The sequence below is a fragment of the Colobus angolensis genome, unplaced genomic scaffold, assembly GCF_000951035.1.
Source record: "Colobus angolensis palliatus isolate OR3802 unplaced genomic scaffold, Cang.pa_1.0 Scaffold87, whole genome shotgun sequence".
In the NCBI taxonomy this organism is placed as follows: domain Eukaryota; kingdom Metazoa; phylum Chordata; class Mammalia; order Primates; family Cercopithecidae; genus Colobus; species Colobus angolensis.
This window is the reverse complement of record NW_012122598.1, coordinates 2,725,137-2,735,773: the sequence shown is the minus strand read 5'-3', so window position 1 is coordinate 2,735,773 and position 10,637 is coordinate 2,725,137. Positions and strand designations below refer to the sequence as shown.

The following is a 10,637-nucleotide window of genomic DNA, read 5'->3' as shown; positions in this document are numbered from 1 at the left end:
TATTAATATTTCTCGAAAGGCTATTTCAGGTTGTGGGTCTCACTCCCTTTCTCACCTCAGCCCCTCTCACTGGGTCCCCCACTGGGAATGAGGTGTTTTGGGAAAGACAGAGCATCAGTGCTAAGAAGGGCCTTAAGGGTATCTTGTCCAAAGGCTCTAAACCTGGGGTGCATGACCCAGGGAATCCATGGATGGGCTGTGGGGATCTGTGAACCTCTGGACATGCAGTAGATTCTGTCCACATTTCAGGGACAAGGTCCATGGCTTTCATCAGCCCTCAAAAATTTCATGACTTACAAGGTTAAGAACCACTGTGTGTAACAGGTAACTAGTTAGTGGTAGAGCTGGGATGGAGCCTCCCATAACTCCCAGGCCACTCCTTCAGTATCCACAGTGGCGGCAGTGGTGACATCAGAGGGAGACATTTGGGCAGAAAGCCCAACACACTCTTGGGCTCTTGTGCTTCCCACGGTCTATTGCACCCTGGCACACACAGACCAGGACCTCCTTAATACATGAAAGGCACAGGGAGGTGAATGGAGGCCACTTCTTAGGCCAGAGGCCCCATCCTCCCAAGGCCCATCCCCATTATCCTGACACCTGTAGAGGTGAACATCTTTGGGCACACCTGTGACACAAGACCAATTTGAAAGCTGCTAAGATGGCTAGACTCTGGCGGCCACAGCTGAGGGACATGGAAATCCACCCAGCCCCACTGCAGATTAAGCATCTCTAATCCAAAAGTCTGAAATCCAAAGTACTCCAAAACTTTTGAGCACTTTATTTAAAATTTGTGTAAAATTATCTTTAGTCTATGCAGAAGGTATATATGAAACACAAATGAATTTCATGTTTTGATTTGGGTTCCATCCCCAAAATATCTCGTTATGCACATGCAAATATTTCAAAATCCAAAGTCAGAAATGTTTCTGGTCTCGAACATTTTGGATAAGGTATACCCAATCTGTACTGACTTTGGAAAATCTGAGATCTCCCACCCCTTACTAAATAAGCACATGAAAGCCTTTGTCCAAATTACTATGTTGCTGTGATTTAAATTATCTCTCCAGGAGCCTATGTGTCCATCTTTCTGGTTATTTAATTAAACTCTCCTCCTCCTCCAGGAAGCCCTCCTTGCTTAGCCTCTCCATTCCAATCACTTCTTAGCATTACTGCCCTAGGGTGCCCTTTCCTGATTTACATGAGTATGTATCTGTCTCTTCCAGCAGCAAGAGTCCTGCACACTTGCTGGGAAGAAATGGAGGGTGGCACATCCTCACTAGAGGGTGGAAAATTCGGAAAGATTGACAGACTGACAGAAGCATACCTCTGACACCATTCAAGGACAGTTTATTGAGCATACAGCAGAAATTCAGAGTATTTAACTTAAGCAAAAGAGGAACTAGTTGTCACCATTCTTAGGAATATTTACACTATGAGCCACGACATCCGGACTAGGCAGTACCACCCAGGGACAGAAAGGCAAGCTCCACTCACTGAGCTCAGCTCATGGCACCAGAAATTGAGAGTCAGAGGCTATGTAGGACACAGCCCCAGAGAGATGGCCGAAGACAAATCACATACCCACAGTCCTGACAAAAGGCGATGTAATTACACTGCCCTCATCAAAAAGAACGGTGACGTTGACAGTCCATTTGTGAAAGAGGCAGTGACATGCCACAGAAAGAGCATAGACCTTGGTGTTGGCCAGGCACGACTCTGGCATGTAGGTGGGTGACTGGGGCCAATTCTGTAGCCTCTTGGGATCAGGCTCCCAGTCTGTTCCAATGATGCTGATCACATCTTCTTTGCAGGACTGGATGAGAGTTGGAGACAATGCGTCTAGGGTGCCTGGCGTCTAGTGAGTGCTTGACAAATGATGGTAGCTATTGTTGATAATGAAGGAGGTGGTTGGGTGACACAGGCTGGCAGAGAATCCCCAATACACCTTCACTTGACTTTGCGGAGATGGTCGCAGCTGGTGGTCTACAGATGTACACATGGTGTCCTAAATATTGGCGTCATCCTGCAAAGTTGTTTCTGGTGGAGCAAGTAAAGACTGTCTAACTTCTCACCACCTGGTTACAGGTCTGAAGTCACCCCACCGTGCTGGCAGGGGATGTAAAACCTCTCAGGCAATAGCTAATTTGGCCTAAGCACAGAACAAACCAGCCCCTCCCCTGTCCTCTCTTGCTCCTTCCCTCTCTCTAGGGATGATCACAGCTTCCTTAGGGCCAAGAAGGTTATAATGGCTTGTACCTCCAAAGCCTCCTGCCAGCCCAAAGCAGCAAGGAAAATAACAAGTCGTTAGTCCACATGGGACCTAAGGAAACAGGGAAGGTGACTGTGTCAATCAGAGCTTGAGAGTAAAAGCTAAACCATGATGCGGACAGTCGAGTGTACTACAGACGGTTTGAAAACTCAGGGGCTGGGAACTTGGGTGTGGCAGACACCTTTGGGAGTGGCAAAGTCACCTCTTCTTCCAGGCGCTGAGGTGGATGAGGCCATGGGTCTAGCGGGTGGCTTTCCTTGCTGGGGTGCTGCCTGGGGTGTTCTTGCTCTGGGAGTCCTTGAGGTCTCCCCCTCGCACCTCTTTGGTCTTGGTCTGCCCGCTCTGGGTGGTGCCAGAGCTGCCTGCCATAGTGCTGGCCCCAAGGTCAGCACCCACAGAGCTGGGGTGATGGTAGCTGTAGCTGCTGCTGCTGATGACGGCTGAGGAGGAGGGGCCAAGAGCAGGGGAGAGGAGCAGTGTCAGTCAGCAGGTAATAGCTATGGTAAAGGCTGTCCGCGAGGGCTTCTCTACAGCAACACTCTATTTAATCCTCAGAACGACCCTCAGTAGTCAAGAAGCACTACAGAGATGAACTGAGAGCCTATTATGGGCCAGACCTTGTGTGAGGTGAAGACCCCATAGGATAGATACAGTCCCTGCCCTCCTGGAAATTCTAGGAAAATCCATGTCCACCAACCCTTTCTCCAAATGACAACACCCCAGGGGAGAAACAGGAAGGGAAAGGGGTGGGCATGACCTTAGTCACTATTTCATAGGATGAAAAAGGAGAATGTTTCCTTTGAAGCCCAAGAATCTTCCCAAGACAGTAACGGAAGCTTCTGGGTAGGGTGAGACAGTAAATGGAGGTGACATCACTTTGTCCCAGGGTCCCTGGCTTTCCCAACCCAAGGCATCTCTCAAGATACTCACAGATGCTCACAGAGGATGGATTCTCCCCAGACATCCTGTGAGACAGAAAGTTAGAGAAAGACAAAAATTCAGTGTCGAGATTCCACTGAACCTTAATGGGCTCCTGCTTTTATACGTGCATCATTTAAACTCATCCTTATAACAACTTATGAAATTGACACTATCGCCTTCATCTTACAGATGAGAAAACAAGAGGCCTGGAGATATTAGATGATTTATCGAGACCACAGCACTAGCATGGGGTAAAGCCAATAATTAGCCCCTGCTGTACAGCCAATCATTAGCCCCAGGTCTGTCTGAGCCCCTGGTTCTCTTCACAGCAGCACACGGCCACCTATGCCTCATGGCTCATGTCCGACAACCCCTTGCAGGAAGCTGCCTCTGAGTTCATGAAATCACCACATCCCTTGTCTGTATTGGCACTAACGATGTTCTCCAGGTGTCCCCTCAGCCAGACAGGAGCCACCCCAAGTCCCTTCTCACACTTTCCCCTCCACCCCGGCCACCTGCACTCCTCGCCCTCCAGCAGCTTGCGGTAGGTGGCGATCTCCATGTCCAGGGCCAGTTTCAGGCTCATGAGCTCCTGGTACTCGCGCAGCATCCGTGCCAGCTCCTCCTTGGCCTGGTGCAGGGCGCCCTCCAGCTCGTCCAACTTGGCCCGGGCATCCTTCAGGGCATTGTCTCCCCGCTGCTCAGCATCAGCAATGGCTGTCTCCAGGCTGGCACACTGACGGGCAAAGAACAGAGAGACCCTCAGAACAGAAAATTACATTTAGCTCATACCGGTTAAATAGAACAGCACCCTTATTTTGCAGATGGGGCCCTAGGTGACAAGGAGTAAAAGCTGCAAAGTCAACACCAGAACTTTGTCTCTTCTATTTTCTATTGCAGAGGAATATTCAAAGCTGTTATCACATGAAGCTGTGGAGGCAGTTGCATTTCAGGAGGTCAGAAAGAAATGTCGATGTTTGCCTGAAACCGGAGGCCACCAGCATCTGCAGATTCAAAATACTCCAGGTTCAGGAAAATCATACCCGATTCCCCAGCAAGGCCAGCCCTGAGGATGAGATGGTATGCCACGGTCCCACTGCGATCAGATTCCTGCTGCAGGACCTCTCGCCAGTGGGGATCCTTCTTATCTGTTAGCATCCAGATGAGTGTTTCTGGACTCCAGCACTCCAGGGAGGGTATGCCTGAAGGCTCCCACATCCGGCCTTCCCTTAGAGCAGGAGGGTAAGGCCCTAAATTATAGGCACAACCTCAGAAGCTGGACTCTGATGAACATCTGGGGACACTGCGATGCCTGGTGCTAACAGAGGGGGAGGAACTGTGCTCATAGAACTTGTGAATCGGCGAAACGCAGAGTCGTAGAGTTGTCCCTGTGTTCCCCTGCAGAGCATGGAGGGTGGTGGGGATACCAGAAGAAGAACGGGCTCAGATCTTGCCACTGGGCAATTCTGTCACTAGTGGAGTAGACCTAGTTCTCACGGAGGTCACAGGAAGGATCCTCCAGCCTCCAAAATCATCTCCCCACTGATGCAGTGTTTAAGATTTGCTGCTGTCAGGTAAGACAGCCCCCCTCCCCGGCCCACTAACATGGAAGTAGTACCGTGGCACAGGGCAAGGAAACCCAGGAGGGCTTCATCAACGGCCATGTCCCTCAGTCGCCAGACCATGCCCCACTCCAAGGGCAGGAACCTGGTGTGGCCACAGAGGTGCCTGATATATACCCCCTGCACCCCACAAACATTCTGTGTCCACTGGGAGGAGGAGACAGAGGGTCTGCCCTCAGAGGGAACACCCAAAGGGGACATGGAGCAGGTTCCTTGGACACAGAAAAAGTCTGCAGAAGAGGAACCTGGGTTCTAATCCTAGCTCCATTCATTACCAGCTGGGGGCTCTGGGCAGGTCCCTTCCCCTTCCCAACTCAGTTGCTTTATCTGCAAAATGAGGAGTCAGAGAAATAGGTTTGAAGCTCTTCCCAGTTCTGGGCGGGTGCCAGCTCTGATAGTGGGGTACCAAGGCAGGGTGGGAGAGGGGGACTGTGGGTGGCCAAGGGACCCCTAAGCCTGGCAGGGGAAATCTGCTTGTTCCCTAAGGGCAGGCCCCATTTCCTCATCCCATGGAACCTGAGAGTTCTTTGTGGGGCTGCTGCCCACCTGCTTCTTCACGTTCCCAATCTCACACCGGATCCTCTGGATGAGCCGGTTCAGCTCCGCCATCTCGCTCCTGGTGTGTTTCAGGTCGTCACCATGCTGACTGGCTGCCAGCTGCAGCTCCTGGATCTGGTTTCCCAGAGATAGGAAGTTGGCAATGAGACAAGGGCACTGGGGAAGGGTCTTGTAAATAAGCCACCCCTGCCACCCTGGCTGTTGGTGGGATTTAACGGAGCTGAAGAGGAGTGCTGGAACAGGGTCCTGGGGGCCCAGGTAAGGAGTTTTCTCCCTGACAGTCCCAAAGCAGTTTACCCAAAGCATAGTTCCATTACTCAGAGGACTCCCGGCCTTCCATTTCCTTTTGAAAGTCTTCCCGTGTGGATCAGGAAAGAGCTACAGGCTTCTTCTCCCACTCGCCCCCCACCAAATTCACCCATGGTTACGCTCCTGCAAGTCTGTGATTCTCCCTCTGCCCTGTGGCAGCATACCCCCATTCCTCTAAGTGTATTTGTTATATCACCTCACTTCTTTCACAAGCAACAAAGAGGGACAGGTAGTTATTGGATGGAGGAAACAAGTGAGGGATCCTCTCTGTTGCATATATTCAATCCATACCAGTTTCATGATTTATCTTTGATAACAGGCTCTGCTGAGAATTCATTTTGTCCTTGAAGCCTTGGTTGGAACTGTTCTTTCATTCAGCATGCCCACAAAAGTTTTTCTCACATTCACTGTGGAGGTGACCCTTCCCAGGAAGCGAGGGGCCGCTGTGGGAGGAGACCCGTTCGGTGCCCACCTTGGTCTGGTACAGGGCTTCAGCCTCGGCCTTGCTCTTCAGGGCGATCTCCTCATAATGCATGCGGACCTCGGCGATGATGCTGTCAAGGTCCAGGTCTCGGTTGTTGTCCATGGACAGGATGACTGAGGTCTCACTGGCATGAGTCTGGATCTGAGCCATCTCCTGTATTGAGAGAGGAAGACAGACTCGGCAACCCCCTGGCTTCCCTCTTCTGCCCCGTTAGTCTTCTGGGCCCATGGTCTCTAGCCCAATAGGCTGCTAGGATCCACGGGGCCAAAGTAGGGGGAAGAAGTGCCCTCTGGGATGTGTCTGCAGAGCTGAGGGAGAGCAGCTCACAGCAGCAGGAACCCCTGCAAGCGGCAGGTGTCTGCAGGCACATGCAGATGGGTGAAGAATGCATTTCCCACAATTTCGCAGACCAAGGATCTGTGCTTTGTAAGACCTCACTGGGTTATCTTTTCCTGCCTGTGGGCAAGGCCACTATTGTGGTCGAGATCAATTTCCTCCCGCATGTGTGGCCTCCAAGGACCAGCATCCTGCACTTCCATGGTCTCCTGGTGCAGGATTTTGACCTTTCCACCAAAACGTCTTTCATTGTGTTGATCCCAAACCTCTCCTGTTGGCATCTCCCTGAAACAGTTGAGAAGGAGGCAGGATGAGGGTGAGGGGACAGGAGTGTGCTTACCGCATCATACAGACACTTGAGGAACTTGATGTCTTTGTCCAGAGAGTCCACCTTGGCCTGAAGCTCCATCTTGACCGCGTAGGCTGCATCTGCATCCTTCCAAGAGGCCCCAGAGTCATTGGTGGATGCAACCCTCATCCACAGCTGCCCTGCCCAACCCCTGCCCCAAAGCCACCTGATTTTCTACTTTCTACCCACAAAGGAAAGCTCTCTCAATATCCATTTCTTCTCAGACTCCCTGAAGATTTGGGAATAGGGAAAAGAGGATATGGCAGCTCTGTTATGCCTGGAGAAAACAAAGCCCAGAGAGGTTTCCTTAGGTCACACAGCAAGGCTGAGCTGGACCAGAGTTTCACAGTTCCCAGACCTGAATTCTCTGTCTGTCTCTGTCCATTTCCCGAGTGTGTGTCTTTCCTCTCCAACTCACTGGAGGCCAGGACTATGATTCACTCCACTCTCACCAGCCCCCTCCCCAGTCGCCTGGGCTGAAGTCCTGAGCAGAGTTGTTAAGATGGGGGTGAGAGAGACCCTAATAAGGAGGCTCTTCCCTCCCTTACCTTCTTGAGCACCACAAACTCGTTCTCTGCTGCTGTGCGCCGGTTAATCTCCATCTCATATCTGCCGGCAGGGAGAGAAGATAGCCTTAGCCCTCTTAGCCAAGGAACTTTCTCTTCCTGCTGGCCAGGAAAATGTTTGGGATGCAGGGTCCCTGCAGGGTCTCTGGGGTGAGCAGTAAGAGGCTAGTGACAGGAATAAGATATCTCTGAGTTGCCTCACTTGCCTCCTACTTTTTGCATGTTAGGAAAACACCCAGGTGACACCAGCAACTGAACCTTTCAGTGGATCAAGGAGCACAGGAACTGCTTCCTATCAACCAGGCAGGAAGTTATCATCGAACAGGATAGGCCCTTCCCCCCAGCCAGAGAAGGGGATGTGAGCTCCTGACCCTGGAGGGTACATTCCCATCTCCTAAAAAATAATGGCACAGAGATCAAGTGAGCCCAGAGGCACGGGGAACATGGTCTGTGACCGTCAGGTGGGGCCTGCTCACCTCTTCTTGTAGTCTTCCACTAGGTCCCTCATGCTTCTCAGCTCCGAGTCCAACCTCACCCTGTCCCCAGACAGCGTCTCCAGCTGCTTCCGCAGGTTGCTGATGTAGCCCTCGAGGATGGGCTCCAGGTTCTTCTTGCAGTTGTTCAGGTCCAGCTGCTGCAGCAGCTCCCACTTGGTTTCTAGAACCTGGTTCTGCTGCTCTAGGAACCTTACCTGGAACCCAAATCAACAGACACCTGGAACCACAATGGGTGCAGTCATGCCCCGTGGACACACACCATTGACTCCCCAGATTTGCCATAGATTGTTGTAGTCATTTTGCTCACGTCTTGACTCTCCACCCTTGACATTCCACACAAACTAGACCCTTTACAAGTGCTCGTTTCCTAGCCTTCTGGAGAAGCCATCAGTGAGAACTCACTCAAGGAGATTCCACAGCTTCCTTCTATTGCTTGGCCCTGGTCCCAGGAGATGTCCTTCCTTATGTCTCAATTAAGTGTCTCTTCCTGTACCATGAGCCCTTCCCTCTGAACACTGCTGGATTCTATTAGCCTTTCTTGTTTGTGGAAATCAGCCGTCCTCAAGAAACCCATCACTTTTTTGTCAAGGAAAAAAGTGCTGCTTTTTACCCAGCTTCCTGCTGCTTTTTACCCAGCTTCCCATCCTGTTCTCCAAAATCGCCAAAGAAGTCAATATATTCATGTATTCTTTTGTCTTCTGTGGCACACAGACCTACTCTCCTTCTCTAATGATGAGGAAGCCCTTCCTGAGGCCCAGCTGCACCTTTCCAGCCACAATGCGCAGTCCATTCCCAGGCAGCAGGAAAACTGCTCATGACCTCAGGGGGCTGCCTCATCCTTCTCCTATGATACCCACCTTGTCAATGAAGGAGGCGAACTTGTCGTTCAGCGCCTTGATCTGTTCCCGCTCCTGGGAGCGCACCTTCTGGATCTCAGGGTCCAGCTCCACGTTGAGGGGGGCCAAGAGGCTCTTGTTGACAGTGACCTGGTAGATGCCCCCAGGCGGGCACACAGATGAACAAGCAGGCCCCAGGGCCACACTGCCAAACATACTGCCAGCAAAGCCACTGGCCCGGCCCCCTCCATACCCAGAGCCAGGCCTGAAGCTGTAACCTCCAGACCGAATGCTGCCACCAGCCACATTGAAAGAAATACGCTGATTCCCTCCGAGGCTATAGAGGCTCCGACTGCCAAAGCCAGCTCCAGCCCCTCTGCCAGCTGTACAGTAAGAGGCCAGGCTACCCACAGCCTTCCTCGGCACCACTGCCGAATGCACACTGAAGTTGCCCTTGTCACCACCGGACTTGACGTTCAGTTGCCGACTCATGGTGGGAAAGATGGAGTTGACACAGCTGGAGAAAAGTAGTTGCCAAGGGGTAGAGAACACAGTGATGGGACACCCAGAGTGCTGCCTCCTTTTATCCCTGTTGGGCCCGGGACACCGGAAAAGGGCGTCTCTCTACTATCTCTTTTCCCCTGCTAAAGGGCCAGGAGCCATGGGCAATTTGTAGAACAGAGATCTCCAAGTCCTTTGCAGCAACAAAGCTTTTCTGATAGCAAGTGGAATATGCTGCCCTTGCAGACTGGAGTGGTCTAATTTGGAGTTTATCTGTGCTCCCTAATTAGGGACCTGAAGAGTTATCCCCTGAAGAGATCTCCTAGCTTTATTTTTCCAGTGTTACCTCCTTCTTGCTTAACTATCAGCAAGGAGCAGGGGAAATGCCTGCCTTTCCCCAGAGGAGACTCACCTGAAAAACCCCAGGTTTCTTCCCAAAAGAAACCATCTCCCAATTATAGGGTCTTGTATGGAAGCTGGAATTTTTACATCTGGGAAAAGAAGACATGGAAAGATGATTCTTCTTGGAAAGGTGTCCTCAAATATCTGGATCTGGGTAAGAAGCTCCAGGGTCCATCCTTGGGCCATGCTAAGGACCACAGCTGTCTAGCAATGAAGTGGACCCCAGGAAGGAAGAGGAACGACTCTGCAGCATCTGCATGACCCCATCAGGGATATTGTCTAGGGCCTTCTGTGTTGGGCAGGGCCTGTGTGGTAGTGACCTTGACATTGCCTTACAACGATGAGAACGTTTCCAGCCAACTGCATTTCCTCCAGTTGGATTTTCTCTCCTGGATAAGATTATCTGTCCTACTCTAGGAGGTCAGGCAGGGGCTGGGACATAAGCCCCCACACTCCCTGGGGAAACACCCCATGGCCGAAGTCACCAAGGAAAAGGACTCCTGAGTTTCACTCCCAGGTTCAGAGTGGGCTGTTCTGCCAGTTTCCTGGCAACTTCAGGGAGCCCTCAATTTTGGAACAGGAGTATCACCGCTTTATAGCTCAGGTAGTGTGGGTACAGTGCAATGTTAAAAAATTATTTCGGGGCTGGGCACAGTGGCTCACACCTGTAATCCCAGCACTTTGGGAGGCCGAGGAGAGCAGATTACCTGAGGTCAGGAGTTTGAGTCCAGCCTGGCTAACATGATGAAACCCCCTCTCTACTAAAAATATACAAATTAGCCGAGCGTGGTGGCGCGTGCCTATAGTTTCAGCTACTCGGGAGGCTAAGGCCAAAGAATCACTTGAACCCGGGAGGCAGAGGTTGCAGTGAGCTGAGACTGCACCACTGCACTCCAGCTTGGGTGACAATTTCAAAACTAGGTATCTGGCAGCTGCCTTCATGCGAGACTCTGACCACTTCCTATAACTAAACTAGGAATGCTT

The 10,637-nt window shown here is 51.4% G+C and overlaps 1 protein-coding gene across 1 annotated transcript; it reads right to left on the bottom strand.

Annotated features, from left to right (window-relative positions):
• Positions 1-1,362: 1,362 nt before the first annotated feature.
• KRT74 (keratin 74, type II) lies at positions 1,363-9,284 on the bottom strand. Its single transcript, XM_011930596.1, has 9 exons — positions 8,772-9,284; positions 7,894-8,108; positions 7,400-7,460; positions 6,843-6,938; positions 6,155-6,319; positions 5,362-5,487; positions 3,709-3,929; positions 3,203-3,237; positions 1,363-2,712 (listed from the first exon to the last, which is right to left on the bottom strand). Exons 1-9 carry the CDS (start codon positions 9,240-9,242, stop codon positions 2,513-2,515), a joined length of 1,590 nt encoding a protein of 529 aa, XP_011785986.1. The 5' UTR covers positions 9,243-9,284; the 3' UTR covers positions 1,363-2,512.
• Positions 9,285-10,637: the final 1,353 nt, after the last annotated feature.

Bases quoted from the DNA above. Each gene is read 5' to 3' on its own strand.
- KRT74 (XM_011930596.1), bottom strand. From the start codon at position 9,242: ATGAGTCGGCAACTGAACGTCAAGTCCGGTGGTGACAAGGGCAACTTC. The intron at 5,488-6,154 runs GTGGGCACCGAA...CTGGGAAACCAG, and splicing joins AAGCCCTGTACCAGACCAAG to ATCCAGGAGCTGCAGCTGGC. The intron at 3,238-3,708 runs GTGGCCGGGGTG...TCTGTCTCACAG, and splicing joins CTGGAGGGCGAGGAGTGCAG to GATGTCTGGGGAGAATCCAT.